This window comes from Malus domestica, chromosome 09 (genome assembly GCF_042453785.1).
Source record: "Malus domestica chromosome 09, GDT2T_hap1".
NCBI lineage: Eukaryota > Viridiplantae > Streptophyta > Magnoliopsida > Rosales > Rosaceae > Malus > Malus domestica.
This window is the reverse complement of record NC_091669.1, coordinates 17986447-18005588: the sequence shown is the minus strand read 5'-3', so window position 1 is coordinate 18005588 and position 19142 is coordinate 17986447. Positions and strand designations below refer to the sequence as shown.

Sequence of the window (19142 nt, the reverse complement as noted above, 5' to 3'; positions counted from 1 at the left end):
CATGTATCCGTTGTTAGACACACCCTAAATGTCTTCAATTGACTCTTCAATTTATCCTTTTCGGAATAAAACAAGCTAAGTACATCCTTAGCAATTGTCTTACGACTAGGCACTCTCCACATAGGACATGCTTGCATGCAAAAACGGCGAAAACCTTCTCCCTCAACAAAAGTAAAAGGCAACTCATCTATAATTATCATCTCAACACAAGCCTTAGTTACTTCCTCTTGAGAAAAACCTATAGCTTCCAACTTATCTTTCGTGCCGGCAAAGGTTAAGATCTTTTGCCTATTTGCAGCAAATATTTCCTTATTAGGACCGTAGCTTCTACATCTTGCTAAATGATTTCTTAAATTAGTTGTACCATTTTTATCCGGATTGGCCATATATGATTGGGCACAATACTTGCACAATGCATCAGAGGGATTTCCGGATCCACCAAGAGAAGTAGGGGTTTGTCGAGGTGCCACCACGGCGTTTTGAGGCGGAGTTGATTCACCAACAATGTCCATCTAAAATAAGAGAATCATACAATTAATTATTCAAATAAGATGGGTATGGTAGGTTTTTGCTATGGTTGGTTACTCACTCTTATCATTACAATTAATGAATTAATTATTAAACATAAGGGCTAAGGTAATAGAAAGATATGACTACTTAGTACTTACTTCCGATGGTATACTCGAAGATGAGTTCGTTTGATCATGAGGGCTAGTTGATTTTGATCTCATTGAGTTTGAACTTGAGCTTGAGGCCCTTGAGACCTTTGACGCCTTTGACTTCATCTAATTCAAACAAAATAATAAGAGGATAGTAGTTAGTACTACAAACTTATAAAAAAAGTAAATGTTAATTAAAACATGAAAGGCCAATGATACAAAATCAAGACAAAATATGGAAGGCAAGAATCAAACTCCCTTCACAATATATATATATATATATATAACCTGCAGCCAAACTCCCTTCATTAGGGATATTGTTTCAAACACACACATACACAACTTGCAGCCATTATATATAGACGACCTGCAACCAATATATATATATATATATATAACCTGCAACCAAACTCCCTTCATTAGGGATATTGTTTCAAACACACATACACAACTTGCAGCCATTATATATATACAACCTGCAGTCTGGGATCCAATTCCCCATTTATGCTTCTACTTTCCAACACTCATATCCTAAGAAGAAACGGAGTTCATTGCAGCATAAACCTAAGATCTCCAGACACATCTCTAAATCTTTCTAGGACAAGTAAAAATTTCAGGCACACAATTTTTAAGGGTATACTGGAAGCAACTCATAGTAATTAATCATTTAGTACTCATACAAGTACATTTGAATAAGCGAAAGGAGCAACAAAATCTTGAACAAAAGCATCTGAACAGAAACATTATAGGGACCAAAATCTTGCAAAACATTCTTAATGCGAATATCTTTAGAAGATTAAAAAAACCGATAGGGGTAAAGGCTCTAATTTGCCCTCGGCGTGGCCCATTCAACCCTGAGGATGAGATTGTCATAACCGTACCCATTCAGATATATATGTATAATAAAAACTGAATCACACATACACAACCTGCAGCCATTATATATGTATAACCTGCAACCACACGGATAAATTAAACTTGTATGCAAACACACGGATAATCTATCCTTCCTATTTCCTAACTAATTAATATGACCTATGTTTGTTATATCATCCACACGGTACAGTTTGCATAAAAATACCCAATCTGAAGAACAATCAATCGTGGGAACTCAATTCAATTACTTTATGAAGCATAAAAATACCCAATCTGTTATTACAACTCAATCAATATATTCACTAAAATACAAATCAAATCTCTAAAACTGTATAAGTAGAACTGAAAATTAAATGTGAAACTAACCTTTTGCTGTGATTGAGATTTGAGAGTAAGAAGTCGTCGTTGCCGTGAGACAGATAAGGATGCTGCTGCGAGAGAGACAGAGAGAGAGGATGCTGCTGAGAGAGAGACTGATGAGGTGAGGCTGCTGCAAGGGGGAATGAGAGAGACAAAGAGAGGCTGCTTGCTGCTGTGAGAGAGAGAGACAGATGACGGACGGAGGCTGCTGCTTGCTGCTGTGAGAGAGAGAGACAGATGACGGAGGCTACTGCGACTGCGAACTAGGGAGGGCAGGGGAGTGAGAAAATAGGAGAGAGACCGAGAGATGAGGAGGGCTAGGGTTGGTTCTTACGGGTTGCAACTTGCAGTTTTACTTTAGGAATAAAATGGTGCCGTTTTAGAATTAGGGTTATTAATTAATAAAATATTATAAAATGACGTCGTTTTGAAGATGTTCGGTTCGGTTCGGTTCGGTTCGGTTTCCGAACCCTAGAAACCGAAACCGAACCAACCAGATTCGGTTCGGTTTTTTCGGCCTCGGTCCGGTTTTTTTCGGTTTTCGGTTTTTCCAACCCACCCATACTTCCCTACTGATTATTGAATCATTGATGTTCTATTCTAGGTGAACATTTAACAGATTTATCATGGACAAGTTAACAAAATAATTTTGTTGAATGTTCTAATTCAGTTGGACTGCCTTCTAGTTAGCCTACTTGAGCATTTTCATTTCTTATGCTGAAAGAGCTCTACATGCATCTCTTCTTATTAAGGTACCTTTTACAACTCTGCATTACTAACTATTTGTTGTTCTTTAAAATGTTTATTGTAGATGAGGATATTGACACTGTTAATTAATTGCAGTTTTTGTTCTATTGGTGTCCATTGTCTTTGTCAGCTTAAGTTCTTGGACTACCTACAATGGGAGGCAATTATTCGTTGGATACTTGAGTACTGCTTCACTAATTTTCATGTATGTTTGCCATTGATTGTCATCATAACTTTGTGTCGAATGATCCTCATTCAGATTGTTCTTAGATGGTTGAATTTGTTCTCACTCATGCCCTTTTTTTTCTTCAAAATTTGGTGATCAAGACAAAATGCGTTGAGTTCATGCCATTTAATCTTTTCTTTGCAACTTTCATAGTGAGTTTCTCATTCACTGGACATGGAGTGTTCAAGGTGAACCTTTTTCTCTATGTAAGTACTATATTTTCTTCAATCCAAAATTTTAGCAATTATATAATCTCGCTCATCATAGCACATATTCGTCATTCTCATTTCTTGGTCCAAATTGCATCTTAAAACGTGGTTGAATGTCCTTCACATCAAGCACCAATCAACCATATCACACTTGCATTGCATAATCATTAAGTTCATTTCTTCAATATTTTGGATGTAGATGCCAAATGGTACTGAGAAACAATTTTAGCCTTTGTACAGTTGGTTCTATTCTTCTGAAAAAGATGTGGAAGAAGAACCATTGATAGTTGCACATCTATGTTACAGAGATTTGATTCAAATTTGTGGATTTGTGTAAGAAAATAAGAAACCCTAACATTTCTTTTGAGTTTAAGAGCTGAAATGGACATGCATGTGTTTATCATTGTGAGATATAAGGGATTGAGGAATTTTGAGAGTGGTGGCTAGCTAAGGAAATAGAGAAGGGATAATTCATTTTGTTTTGGGATCCAGAGTTTATTGCAAAGTTGAATTCTCATGATTTTGTTGTTGTTCTAATATCTTATGTTCATGTATTTGAATGCATTATTTTTATTCTTGCCAATTTATCTAAACCCCAATTCAACTTGCCAATTCATTAGAGAGTATTGGGTCTAATCATTTCCCTTTAATTTTTCAAGTTTTTTTTTTTTTTTTTATTTCTATAGGGGTGTTGCAGGTGTCCATGTCATTAAGGAAAAAGAACCATTTTTCTGGATATATTGAAACATGTAAGAAATTGTTCTCTACTAACATATTAGGGTTTAATTTCTCTACTAACATGTAAGAAATTATGTTACATGTTTAGTTTCTTTTAGTTGTACTATATAGATAGATGTGTATGTATTAGTATTCAATTTATCCCCATTCTCTTATGGTGTTTGCTAAACTCTTGTTGCACAATCCTGATGGTTCCATTGTTGGGCAAAAATTTGAGATTAAATTTTGTTGATGCACAAAATCAGTGAGGACTTTGGTACAACGAAAGTGTTAAGTTTGTGATCTTCGCTGGATTGCTCCGGTCACTAGTGTGGATAAGTATGTAAATGGATAGAGATAGGGATGCAAACACAAGATGTACGTGGTTCACTCAGATTGGCTACGTCCACAGAGTAGAGGAGTTCTCATTAATTTTGAAGGGTTTACACAAGCACATAGGTTCAAGCTCTCCTTTAGTGAGTACTAGTGAATGATTTAGTACAAATGATATTAGCAAAAATTGTGGGAGAATGATCTCCTTTTATAAAAGAGTGTTTCTAGCTTTGTTCTGACATTGACATGTGTCGTCTTGTGATTGACTTCTGACGTTGACACGTATCGCGCTATGATTGGCTTCTGATGTCGACACATGTCGCGCTGTGATTGGCTTCTTGGTTGGAGGAAAACTCTTCTGGGTCCTTGACGGTATAACGTTGACCGGTGCTCAATAGTTTCGGGATTGGTCAAGTATGGTACAAACAAATTTAATTACAAAATAAAAAAACTAGATCACTACACAGAATATTATGTTGTTCGCATATTTAGTTGTTTTGTAACTTAGTTGATTTGGGTTTATGTAGGTTTTTTTTTTTCATCTTGGAGCCACTGGCTTACAGGTTTTCGAGTGTTAAAAAGTGAATATCTATTTCAATTTTTTATTTTTTGCCTCAAATGTTATAAATCTGAATTAGCCTAATAATCTTAACATACATTTGAAACTTCTCTGTGTGCAAAAAGAAGACATGTTTTGCAACCAGCACAATCCAACAAAACTTTTGCCGCTCTTAAAATCATTATCTAAACTCTCCGCTCAAGTAACTACTCACTTTCCATATGCTTTTCATTTCTTGATAGATAAAACAATTTACATAATTTTTAACCATTAGATCACAGGACTTGGCATTTACAGTTATATGATTTCTAATTGTTTGTATAAATTTCTTTTCATCCCCAGTAAGACGATCTCATGGCATAGTTTAGCAAATATTCACTATATCATGACAAATTGCTTCTTTGCACACACTTATTAATTAAAATTTATATACTGCAATGTTAGAAATATAATTATCCATCCAATTTATAATCCCCCAGCAACACACGGACATCACTATCTAGTTAATATCTAAAACTTAAAGCAAATGAAAATTGAACTATAAAAATACAAAATGAAAATGGTTGGACTTTAGCAACTTGTAAATATTAGGCAATGCGATTTCAAAGGAGATCGAATTGTGGTTGGACTTAAATAACTAACAAATCACATATTAAGCTACGGAGAAAATGGTTATGTATTCAATTTTCTTACACACACAAAAAAAAATCTGGTTTATTAGATTTTTTTTTTTCATTTTTAGTGATGTGGGATAAAGTTCCTAATATATTCCTAAATTTAACCAAAAAAAAAAATGATGGCATTAATGAAAATGATCAATGGTACAACACATTGTAGAGTTCGAGGATTAAAAAACTAATATGAGAGTTTAGAGACCAAAATTAAACTAGGAGTAACGTTCAGAAACCATTATTACAATTAAGTGTTTCTTAAGAATAATCAAATGGTTGAAAATCGAATGGAATCGTATAATAAATTGGTTCGGCTGTAGTTTTGAGTTTTTATTTTAGATGTATCCTCTTACTGGTTGAAATAAAAATGGTTTTTTTTTTTTTTTGAAGCAAAGGTACGATATTCATTAAGTAAATCAGAATTCGTACAAATTGAGGATAATGCGCATAATGGGCCTCGATAAAAACCTTTCTGGGGATTTTAACCCAGTCGAAGCAAAAGAGTGTCTTGCACAACAAGAGAACTATCCTCAAATGAACAATGGAAAAGAATTAAAATCCCTCGCCTAGAAGTATATCTTGGATCAAATCTAGAGTCTCCTCAAACCACATTACCTCCTTAGCACTATTAATTTCCATCTGAGCAAGTTGATAGGCTGCCGAGTTCCCTTCCCGTTGAATATGACTAACCACCGAATCCGACCACTCCATGAGAAGGCATCCCAGATCACTGATTATTGGACCTAAGGTAGAGTTGTCGTCCCCACTCCCCTGCATGGCAGCCAACACCAACACAGAGTCTCCATCGAACTGAATCTTCCCCTCCACCGTACAAATAGTGCCCACCAATATTGCAGCTTTACGAGCTACAAAGAATTCAACATGCAATGCAGAGTTTGCCCTCTCAATGGGCCCAATAGCAGCGACAAGACACTCCCCTAAATGATTTCGAATCACCACCCCAAAACCTCCCCGGTTACTTCTATTGTTCCAAGCTCCATCGAAGTTGCACTTAACCCACCCCTCCGCAGGTCTCCCCCACTTCTGATGCTCTCGGCTTGCCTTCCTCGTCGCTGGCTTATGCCACTTATGAAATTCATACATCCAGCCCTTGGTACGAAGCACAATTTCAAGTCGCAGTAACCAGATAAGAATGTTGAATTTAATGTTAGTGAAATTTTGAAGATTGACGACATGTTGAATTTTGGCTAACAATATTGTAAAAAAAGGCAAAAGAAAGAAAAACTATTATAATGTCATTGGTTTGGTCGTAATTTTTTGTGAAACCAATCCAACCTGAACAATGTCCGGCCCTAACGTATTTGATTATAAGGCATACCTCATCAAAAATTATAATGTCATACCTCATCTTACAAATTTGTTGTAATGTCAAACCTTCGTTATTTTTTCTGTTAATCGTCCCCACCTCCTCTTCTGGACCCCAAAAATGATTGAACCCGCTGTCCCTTCGACCCCAGCTCAAACCAGCCACCTCCATCGATTTTAAGATCTCCAAAGCAGTACAGCAATGATTAGTCCCTAGTGCCATTGCCAAAGATGATGCTAGCTCTGAATTTGAATCTAAACCTGAATCCGACAAACAGGTTTGTTTCTTGTTGATTTTTCTGAAATTTTTCATTCAATCAATTTATTTTCATTCGGCGAAGAGGAATGAGAAATAGTTATATTTAGAGACTCATGCTGATAACGTGTTATAAATATGTAAAAGTTAGAGGGATAACCTTTTAGATAGGTGCGAAGCAGATGTAAAATATCACACTAAAACTATAGCTCAAGTGAATGACAAATAAAAGATGGAGGAAGAGATTTCTTTCGTTCTGTATGTTCTCTCTGTATATACATCGATGGTAGTAGGAGTGCTCTATTTATAGAGCGAATCCATACGACAAATTCTTAAAGTTTGAAATTACAACATTTTGTTTCCAAAGTCTTCATCATATTTGTGTAGGTATTGACAAATAACTTATGTGGGCATTCATCAGATAGCCGATGGTTTCATCAGCTAATGTTTTCAACTACAAATGGTTTCAACACTCCCCCTTGGATGCCCACATATCAACATCAGTTGCCTCGTTAAAACCTTGCTTGGGAAAACCCAGTGGGAAAAAACCATAGCGAAGGAAAAAGAGTACAACTTTACCTGGATTGTTGATATAGTGTTAAGTATGCTTATGTTGCCTCGTTAAAACCTTGATAGGAAAAACCAGTGGGAAAAATCCTAATCGAAGGAAAAAGAGTACAACAAGCATGTATCATGGATGCTCCCCATAATATGTATCTCCCACTGATTCCGCATTCTCCAAATTTAACTGTTTGGTAAGTCGACGTAATTCGATACTTTGCACTAATTTCTGAAGCGTGCATTTTGGTAGAGATTTGGTGAACAAATCTGCAAGATTTTCATTAGAATGGATTTGTCTGACTTTAATAACTTTAGCCTTCTGAAGCTCCTGTGCATTGAAAAACTTTGAAGATATGTGTTTAGTTTTATCGCCCTTGATGAATCCTTTCTTCATTTGGGTAACACAGGCTGCATTATCTTCATGAATGACAGTTGGAGTGTCTGTCTTTGAAGGTAGACCACATAAATTCCAAATATGATGGATCATTGATCTTAACCAAGAACATTCACGACTTGCTTCATGTAAAGCAAGTATTTCTAAATTATTTGAAGATGTAGCAACTAATGTTTGCTTTGTTGAGTGCCATGAGATTGTTGTATCTCCATTCTTGAACACATATCCAGTTTGTGAGCAGGCTTTATGCAGATCAGAAAGGAAACCAGCATCTGCATATCCGACAAGAACCTAGTCATTTGTGGAGTTTTTTTTTTGTAAAAGAAACCCATATCTGTTGTCCCACGAAGGTATCGTAATACATCTTTGACACCCTTCCAATGACGGATTGTTGGAGCAGAGCTATACCTAGCTAACAGGTTGACTGAAAAAGCCATATCTGGTCTAGTACATTGTGCTAAATACAACAAAGCACAGACTGCACTCATATATGGTACTTCTGGACCAATGACCATTTCATCATCTTCTTTTGGACGGAATAGATCTTTCTTAATGTCTAGATAACGAACAATTATTGGCGTGCTGAGTGGATAAGCATTGTCCATACCAAATCGCTTCAGGATTTTTTCAATGTAAGCTTATTGGTGGACCAAAATTCCACTAGCACAATGCTCGATCTACAGGTCGAGACAAAATTTCGTTTTTCCAAGGTCTTTCATTTCAAATTCGCTTTTCAGATATTCAGCAGTTTTATGTAACTTTTCAGGAATTCCAACTAGGTTCATATCATCGACATATACTGCCACTATAGCAAATCCAGAGTTGGATTTCTTAATGAACACACAAGGGTAAATGACATTGTTGATATACCCTTCTTTGATCAAATACACACAAGGGTAAATGACATTGCTTTAGCCCATACAATGATCGCCTTAATTTGATCGAGAGCATACCTTGTGATTTGTTAGCTGTTTCAGGCGACTTGAGTCCTTCTAGGACTTTCATATATATGTCAGTATCTAATTCTCCATATAGATACGCAATGATGACATCCATAAGTCGCATGTTAAGCTTTTTTGAAACCAATAAACTTATTAAGTAACGGAACGTAATTGCGTCCATTACAGGAGAGTATGTCTCCTTATAATCAATTCCAGGTCTTTATGAAAAACCTTGTGCAACGAGTCCTGCTTTATATCTTGCAATCTCGTTTTTCTCATTGCGTTTCCTTGTGAATACCCATTTGTAACCCACAGGATTTACACCAAGCGGGGTTTGGACTACTGGTCCAAAAACACTTCGCCTTTCCAAGGAATTTAATTCTGCCTGGATTGCATCTTTCCATTTAGGCCAATCTTGTCTCTGTTTACATTCATCAACAGAGCGGGGCTCAAGATCATCACTTAATATGATTTCAGTGGCTACTGCGAATGCAAACATATCGTCAATGATTATTTCATTTTGATCCCACAATTCATTATTACATGCATAATTTACGGAGATTTCTTTGCTCTCATGTACTGCTATCTCTTCAGGGACATGTGTCTCATTAAGGACATTTTCTTCTTCTAGAAGTCCAGAATCATGAATTGTGGATTTGTCATTCATTCTCTCTTCCTGAATGATTTCATTTGGATTCAGCTGTGCCCTCATCTTTCTCTTTTGAGGGGCTAAATCTTTTGAACATGGTGGTCTACCACGCTTTAGGTGTGCACCAGATAAATCATTCGCTGCCACTTTATTTTGTCCAACAGAGACATCAATTCTGGCAAGTGCATTTGCAGCTGGTATATGTGATTTTGTCACTTTCATATCATTATTAAATGCATCTGGCATTTGATTGGCAATGCTTTGAAGATGAACGATCCTTTTTACTTCATTTTCACATTGAATGCTTCGAGGATCAAAATGAGACAAGGTGGGAACAACCTATGTTAGCTCTTTCCGTTCTTCTGGAATGGTCTTTTCTCCCCCTAATGACGAGAAGACTGTCTCATCAAAGTGACAATCAGCAAAACGAGCTGTAAACATATCACCTGTCAAGGGTTCCAAATATCTAATGATAGATGGTGAATCAAAACCCACATAAATTCCCAGTCTACGCTGAGGTCCCGTTTTAGTGTGTTGTGGGGGTGCAATAGGCACATAAACAACACAACCAAAAACTCGTAAATATGAAATGTTTAGCTAATGTCCAAACACGAGTTGTATTGACGAGTATTGATGATTGGCTATAGGTCTCAATCAAACCAATGATGCAGCATATAGGATGACATGTCCCCATGCAGAAACTGGCAATTTGGTTTTCATAAGCAGAGTGCGAGCTATTAACTAAAGTCGCTTGATCAATGCTTCTGCCAAACCATTTTAAGTATGGACATGAGGAACAGGGTGTTCAACATCAATGCCCAATGTTATGTAGTAATCATCCAAAGTTTGAGACGTAAATTCATCAGCGTTATCAAGTCAGATTGACTTAATGGGATAATTTGGGAACTATGCTCGTAACTTAGTTATCTGAGCAATAAGTCTCACAAAAGCTACATTCCGAGTAGATAAGAGACAAACATGTGACCATCTGGTATATGCATCAACCAAAACCATAAAATATCGAAATGGTCCACAAGATGATTGAATAGGTCCACAAATATCCCCTTGAATTCTTTGCAGAAATGATGGGGATTCAGCATCAATCTTTAGTTGTGATGGTCTAATTACAACTTTCTCTTGAGAACAAGCCTTGCAAGGGTTATCATTTGAGATAGCAATGCCTCTGCTCAATAATGGATGTCCATTAGAGTTGGTAATGATCCTACGCATTATGGTGGATCCTGGATGACCCAGACGGTCATGCCAAAGTATGTAAACTTTGAAATCAATGAACTTCTGGTTCATGACAGTATGTGATTCAACTGTCTTTATGTATGTATAATACAATCCACTCGACAAACTACGCAACTTCTCCAATATACGTTTCTGGGTATCATTGGAGGTAATGCATAGATACTTCACATTTTCTGCACTTTTCGTTTCAATGTGGTATCCATTTAAACATATGTCTTTAAAACTCAACAAGTTTCGAGTAGATCGAGTAGCGTACAATGCATTCTGTATGGATAATATTGTTCCATTTGGTAACATAATATGGGTTTCCCCTGAGCCTTCACTCATATCTGATTGGCCTGATATTGTTGTTACCTTTACTTTTGTAAACATCAAGCTTGAGAAATACTTTCGATCTCGAAGTATTGTATACGTTGTTGTGCAGTTTGCAAGACAGATATCTCTGCCATTTCTCATGTTTTGAGAATGACCATAATTTTTATCCATGCTCTCTGAGTAAGGGAATCAGAGTTAAAAGCAAGTTATAACAAGAAATTTACATGCCACTTTTATTGAATATGAAATGCTAGTTTTACACAACAAATCCAGTAGGTCGGGAATTATGGTTTTTCATCAGGAGCTCATTGTTCTGTTCAACTACCAGGAGCACAGATATCAGCTCGTTGTATTCAGTGTAGCCTCGCGCTCTATACTGCTACTGTAGAAGCACGTTAGAGGCATGAAATGTGTTAAAGGTCTTTTCCAGCAACATTTCCTCAGTAATAGTATCCCCACAGAGCTTCATCTGAGAGGTAATTCTGAACAACGTAGAATTGTACTCAGCCACTGACTTGAAATCCTGGATCCTTAGGTGAGTCCATTCATAGCGAGCTCTTGGAAGAATCACCGTTGTCTGGTGATTGTATCTGCTTCTCAAAGCCTGCCAGAAAGCTAACGGATCTTCAACCGTTAAGTACTCACTCTTTAGTGCCTCATCAAGATGGCAACGAATAAAAATTGTAGCCTTCGCCCGCTCTTGAGAGGATGAGCTGCTTACTTCTCTGATGGTATCTCCAAGATTCCCTGCTTCCAGATGGATCTTGGTATCCAGTACCCATGTAAGGTAATTCTTCCCAATAATGTCCAGGGCAACATATTCAAGCTTTGCCAAGTTCGCCATTTTCTTTTCTAAAAGAAAAATGAGATGTGTAAGAACTTGCAACAATATGTATTCCTGGAGGAATATAGTGTTAGAACTTCTGGTTCTTACAATTTTTTTTTTCATTTTGATCTTCAGGCTAAAATGATAAGCACTCGAAACTTTTGGCTCGCGATTTTCAGGGTGAATGAGGAAGGCGATTGTACTGCACCATTCTCATTGAAATAATGTAACATTGAATGGGCGATTATTCCACACCACTCAAGTAGCAGGAAAAATTTAAATATGCATAGCAGTGTGGTCGATTATACCGCACCACCTAAAAATTGCAATGAAATTAAACTGCAGGAAAATTAAATATGCAGGGTAGGGCGGGCAATTATATCGCTCCACCTAAAATTTGTAGTAAAATTAAATCTGTAATTCAAGATAGGAGATGATACCGCACCATCTTGGATCGCAGTAAGATGAAATTTGCAGTTCAAAATGGGCGATTGTACCGCACCATCTTGGATTGCAGTAAAAAATAAATACTGGTTAGTAATCAATATCTATACCAAACAAGAAATCAAAGATGTATGTAACCGCTAGTTGGAGAACTAGAAGCAGGCATGGAGCAAACAGTTCGTCGCGAGGGTATACCGCACAGTTGAGGTAGAGGAAGAAGATGAACAGTAAAAACCTTAGAGGAAACATTTTTTCTTTCGGCGAAGAGAAATGATTTTCATTCGGCAAAGAGGAATGAGAAATAGTTATATTTAGAGACTCGTACTGATAACGTGTTATAAATATGTAAAAGTTAGAGGGATAACATTTTAGATAGGTGCGAAGCAGATGTAAAATATCACACTAAAACTATAGCTCAAGTGAATGACAAATAAAAGATGCAGGAAGAGATTTCTTTTGTTCTGTATGTTCTCTCTGTATATACATCGATGGCAGTAGGAGTGCTCTATTTATAGAGCGAATCCATACGACAAATTCTTAAAGTTCGAAATTTACAACATTTTGTTTCCAAAGTCTTCATCATATTTGTGTAGGTATTGACAAAGAACTTATGTGGGCATTCATCAGATAGCCGATGGTTTCATCAGCTAATGTTTTCAACTGCCAATATTGACTGCCAATGGTTTCAACAGTATTTGTTTTCTTGCTCAATTTTTATTTATTTATTTTTTGTTCAAAGGCAACATTCATTACTTACTAACACATATACAAAACGAATGCCCAATCACAAAGGAAGTACAAAGAAAAATATGGACCTCCAAAACATTACAAGGAAAAATTCCAATCCATCACAGGATTGGAGCCCAAAGCTCTACACACCCTCCCACAGATCTTTGACAAAACACAACGCATGTGGGTCAAGAGGTGATGGATCCAATGGAAAAGGGGGAAAGGATGTAGGATGGAGGAAACAAAGGGATAAGAAAGCCATAATGGAAACGAAGAAAATGAATTGTTTGAAGACATGTAATTGAACAAATAGTGCGGAGAATAGGAGAAGGAAAGTTGGAATTGAGGGCTTTCCGATCTATGACGAAGGAGTTGAGGTTTGGGGTGGGAGAAAATTTGGTAGAAGAATAGGAGGAAAATTAGGCTGATAAACACACAAAGAAAGGAAATCAAAAGGAAACCGGGGTTGCCACCAACCCTTGCTTTTAGCAAGGGCTGGCAGCTGACTGATTTTTCTAATCTGTAAACTCACATAGGCAGTGAGAATAGCTCTCAATAGAAGAGAAGTTTGAATATGTTTTCTTGCTCAATTTAGGTCCAACAAGAAGCTTAAGTCTTAAAACTGCATTTATCCTTAAATCGGAGCAGGTCTTACTTTAGGAGTGCGACTTGTGTCAAACCAAAATTGAGTTGCATTGTGGAATGATTGGCTTTAAATTCTAGAAATGGGCTCTGCATTTGTCACATTAATAATTCATTTGTGTCCATGATAAGATGCAATGGTCACTTATAATGTTAACATTTTAATACTTTAGGCAGTAATGTATAAAAATGGAAAGATTGTATTTACTTCATAGGTATATTTTGTACTAAGGATAGTAAAGGTTAACTGCAACTGTTTAATTAATTGGTGATTTGTCTTGTTTTATTTATTTATTTATTTATTTGTCTCTTTTATATCCTTCAATGTAGACTAATTTTTTTATTTTTAGCATGATTTGCTTTCTAGTTGTTCATTTTAAAGTTCCATTTGAGATTACTTCTAGAAAATTAAGTGCGCTTCATGACAATTAAATGCATTGCTAACAATATAATCAAACTCACTTACAACAGATAAACCAAAAGCGTCTACAGTTTCTCCTCGAAGGAAAAAGAAAAAGTGCTTACATTTGGTCACATTTCACTTATAGTACCATTTATCCAGCACATTGACATTTTCCCCCTTTATTTATTCACTTGAAACCTCAATCGATTATTCAACGCTTGCAGAAAAGCGAAAAACCAGTGATCAACTAACGTAGTAGAGCGGATCAGGCAACTTGAAGGTCCGGTTGCCGGCACTTGCCCCCAATATATCGCTCCATTGATCACCCATGTTCCCAATTATTCTGAATCCACTCTTCTCAAGCTTCGCCCTCTCTGCTGATTTAAACTCGTACGATGTCTTCCCAGAATAAGCTGATCCCCTGCAACCAAAAATGTTACTTAAATTTAGACAGCAATAAAAACAATACAATAAAATGTAGTTTTACTATGAACCATTTGTCAATAGATATGTAGAGTTATGACGGAGGAATGAGAATATGAGATAGAGAATCCTCGAATTCCTCGAAACTGCAATAAAGCAACAAAAATGTATGTTTGCTAGGAACCATTTGGAGGACCACAAATACATTTAGGTTGATTTTTTCCATGAAAAGTTAAAAAATAGGCAAGATATAAGTTAAAGTAGGTCAAGATGTATACACGCGGAAATAGAAAAAATTAGGGTTGAACCACTATCCGTCAAGTGTTAAGTTAACTCGTTGGTAGATCCTTACTTTAAGACAAGCTTCTCCCAAGTGCGATATCCGACATTTCTGAGATTGGTGATTGTGACACTTCTCTGATCTTCTTCTCTACCTGTTATGAACACGACCTTGACTCCAAGTTTCAACAATTTCTTGTACAGCTGAAGACTCTCGGGCAAAGCTGGGGCTCTGCCTTCCAACACCCATTCATTGAATGCAGTGATATTGAATGCCTTCGTCCTGAAAATATTAATTCCCAAAAATTCTATTTAAACTCTGAGTGCTAATTATACCCTACCAAACAACAACAAACTTCTTCATTAATTAATTCATTACGTGATGTTCCAATAATCTACATTATCTAAAAAGATTGTATTTCTAAGATCTCTCAATTATTGTTTTGCTTTTTAGCAAAATTTCCATTTGGATTAGGCCTAGCAATTCCTGACACGACCCGATAACCCAAAACGATACGACACGAAATTAACAGGTGTTTGGGTCGACACGATAACGAATCGGGTCATTATCGGGTAACCCGATAAGCACCTGTTAAGATAACGGGTTGATTCGGGTATACACGTGGGTAACACAATACACGATAAGCATAATATTAATTTTATAATTTTATAACCCTAAAAAATACTATAATAATTATATATATTAATTTAACAATTTTATACCCCTAAAAACTATAATAATTATATAATATAATTATATATATTTAATTAAATTTAAAAAATTGATGACCATTGGATTGGCTGAGATCAAGCCAAAGTTCCAATACAATTTCATGATGATCGATATAAATCGAGGATTTTGTAAATTGAGGTTTAAACTTTTGAGAAAGACCTCACAACCTTGAAAAGAAAAACTTTTTCATTTTGCATATCCTTGCACATTTAATATTTGTAATAGATTAGTAGTGTATGTATTATTTTTTTATTAGGCACTTATTTTCGAGTGTAGATGTAGTACTTAAACGACAAATGTGTTTTAATGTTTTGAAGTAATATTTATGTGGCAATGTGTGGTATGTGCAAATTTAAGAAAAAATAATATTTTTCTTAACGGGTTATAACGGGTCGGGTCACTTTACCCGTTGGGTAAAGTGACCCGACCTGTTAAGGACCTGTGAAGATAACAGGTGTGACACGACAAGACCCGTTAACATAACAGGTGTTACATGAAAACGACACGAACACAACAGATATGACCCGTTTGCCAGGCCTAATTTGGATGATCAACATCTTTGATTTACTGCTACTTTATTTTTATATTATGCGTTGGGTCATGTGCATCCTCATGCTTTATATTTAATAAAATCTTTGAAATATATTTGTTAGTTAGGAGAGATTTTTCAACGGGACCGGTACACGAAGTGATACATCACGTGTTACTGTACAAATGGTGAGATATGCGTGTTAAAAAATTAATAACTTAAAAAATAAAAATTTTCACACTTATATAAAAATACATGATATACCACTTGTATTTTTGTCACGAATTCACAATAAAAAAGTTCTCGTTAGTTAGACTAGCTAGAGCTTAGGTACCACATTATTGGTCGCATTATTAACATATAAGTGAGTTCATACAATATATTTTAGTAGAGTTATACTGTTAATGAGTTCAACAGTTAATTGTTATGAGAAATGAGAGAATCAGTGGTAGTCGAATCCGCATTAAGATAGATAAGTATGATTGTTTTTTGCCGAGTTTCATACACTATTATTCTTTTATTAATCAAACGATTTGCGTTATATAAACTTCATTATTCGTTTATCTATCAAACAAGCATTATGCAATCCTGGGGTCCCTCCCCCTTATAGAAAAAAAATAAAGCAAAACCCGGCCGTGAAGGTTCCTTATTATTGTTTATTTCAACATTAATAAAATAGTGAATAATATCATGAAGGCGATAAATATAATATATCATTGGTTACTACAAGTTTTTGTTGAAAATTTTTATTATAATTTAATATTTGACAATTTGAATGTATTATATAAACGTTAAAGAAATTGCTTGCGTGAAAGAAAATTAATATCACGATTTTGGTAATATTTACTCAATTAGCAACTTACCCGAATCCTTGACGAGCAAAATACGGTAGATTAGAGAGCGTGGTTTCATCTATATCAAAGACCCAAACGTTCTTGCCATCCTTTTTAAGATTGAGGCTCTTGGCATAGAGCCAAGCCACATCAGTGATCAATTTTGAGTCCTTCCTGTACTGGTGCCCAAGCATGTAGTGCCCAACGTAGCTTCCACATTGTGCCGGAACAGTCTTCCAGTTGATAATGTTCCCAACTTCCACCGCCAAACGCCAACTCAGACAAGACAGGCCGGGAACGCTGCTGCCACCCGCCCCGGATTTCGGCCTGAGGAGATGGATTTGGTGGTTTATAAGTGGCTCATAAGCTTGAGTTGTTGAGAAAAATATGACAAGAAAGAAGAGTAATACTCCTGGCAATCTTTCCATGGTATGTGAGGACTTTGGTGAGTGGAGACTTCGTTGCATTAGATTGATAAGTTTCCTTCTTTAAATAGGGTTTAATCAAGACATTGACCTTTGGTTTTAGGGATAATTACGTCGGTGCCCCTTAGTTATGCTGGTGTACAATAAGTGAAAATTGGAGGAATATTAGTGCTTGAACTTTTCCACTTCATTGTTGTCATCTAAAAGGAGTATTGCTTCAGATTGTGACAAGTTTATAATTCAATACTCATAAATTTCTAGTTTTGGGATCAAACTCCAATTCCAATAAAATTCAGGAATCACAATGGTTAAGATGCACAAGACCCTGAGTTGTTTTTTTGAAATTAATTATAAGGATAAGTTTTTTTTTTAATTTTTTTTAATGATGTAAAAATATATTTACACTAAAAGATGGAAGAATAAATTAGTATTAAACTCGCTATTTATGAAATTTAAAAATAGGTGTCACAAATCAATGTGGTCCTTCTGTCAGAATTTTGTTAAAATTTTCATTAAGTGCTAATGTGGCACATAAATGAGTCACATATGTCCTATTTTCTCACAAATGGTCCTTGAAATTAACCCGCAACATCAAAGTGGTCCTTGAAATTAACCTGTGACATCAAAGTGGTCCCTGGATTTGAAAATCGATTAATGTAGTCCCTCAAATAAGTGTCTCAAATCAATGTAGTCATTCTGGTACAATTCTATCAAAAAATTTGTTATGTGCTGATGTGACACATAATTGGATCACACAAGCCTAATTAAATTTGAAAAAAATTACAAATAAGTTTAATAATTTAATTGTTAATAAAAAATTATAAACCCAAAAGCCCATTCGTACAATCACCTCTAATCACAGTCTACATTATTCTACTCCTTCGCTGTCTATTCTCTAAAATAAAATCTCAACACATCCAACTTTAAACACTTTGACACCCTTCGCCGAATTGAGCCTGGATCGAGATCAACTTTGGTGACGACTTGGCTGATTGGCAACAACTTCTGGGACATGACTGTTAGCATTTAGGGGATCATCATCCTCACAACTTTAATCTTGGAGAGCTTGTTCGGCGCTTCCATGTGGTATGGTGACTCAAAAAACGACAATGTCTGCATTGATATAATGAGGTTATAACCAAGGTGCGTCTATTGTTGGTTGAAAACTTTTTCAAACCCCATCTTAGACCTTGGTTAAGCCTTGTGCCTTTGAGAATTTATGGAAGGGATCTCTCTTAGGAGTAGGTCCTATTACAAAAAAAAAATTCTATTGTGCAAAATAGTATTCAGACAACTTTTTTAATTAATTATTATACTCACATCAGCACATAACAAAAAATTTACAGAATTGTGGCGGAAGCATCATATTGATTTGCAACACCTACTTTCAAGGACTACATTCATCAATTTCAATTTTAGGGACCATCTTGATGGTGTGAGTCAATTTCAGGGACCATCTTGATAGTGTGAGTCAATTTCAATGACCATTTGTGATAACACCCGTAAATCTTATGGGACCCATTTATAGGCCACATCAGCACTTAACAGATTTTTTAACATAATTATGACAAAAACACCACATTGATTTGCAACACCTATTTTCAAGGACTATATTGATTGATTTTCAATGTCAAAAATCATCTTGATGATGATGGTGGTCAATTACAAGGACCATTTGTGATAAAAACGCATCTATGAAATATGAATACTACATCAAGGGGTAGATATTAATATAATATTAATGATGATATGGCACTTTGGATGGAGCATAATAGGTTGGTCTGGGAGGGGAAATTTACTGAGCCTTTAGAGGTACTGCAGCG

The 19142-nt window shown here is 36.0% G+C and overlaps 1 protein-coding gene and 2 long non-coding RNA genes across 4 annotated transcripts; 1 reads left to right on the top strand and 2 right to left on the bottom strand.

Annotated features, from left to right (window-relative positions):
* The first annotated feature begins 2499 nt into the window (after positions 1–2499).
* On the top strand, positions 2500–3984 carry LOC103428898 (uncharacterized). Of its 2 annotated transcripts, XR_011571047.1 has the most exons (4): positions 2500–2647; positions 2739–2847; positions 2970–3074; positions 3764–3984. It is a non-coding gene; the product is annotated as an uncharacterized lncRNA (long non-coding RNA). The 2 variants fall into 2 exon arrangements; XR_003776188.2 differs by lacking the exon at positions 3764–3984 and having other exon boundaries at positions 2970–3120.
* Positions 3985–11259: 7275 nt separating this feature from the next.
* On the bottom strand, positions 11260–12271 carry LOC139188231 (uncharacterized). Its single transcript, XR_011571535.1, has 2 exons — positions 11988–12271; positions 11260–11905 (listed from the first exon to the last, which is right to left on the bottom strand). It is a non-coding gene; the product is annotated as an uncharacterized lncRNA (long non-coding RNA).
* A 1841-nt stretch (positions 12272–14112) lies between these two features.
* Positions 14113–17639, bottom strand: LOC103411638 (acid phosphatase 1-like). Its single transcript, XM_029108323.2, has 3 exons — positions 16925–17639; positions 14873–15082; positions 14113–14518 (listed from the first exon to the last, which is right to left on the bottom strand). The coding sequence occupies exons 1-3, from the start codon at positions 17359–17361 to the stop codon at positions 14341–14343; spliced, it is 825 nt and encodes a 274-aa protein (XP_028964156.2). The 5' UTR covers positions 17362–17639; the 3' UTR covers positions 14113–14340.
* Positions 17640–19142: the final 1503 nt, after the last annotated feature.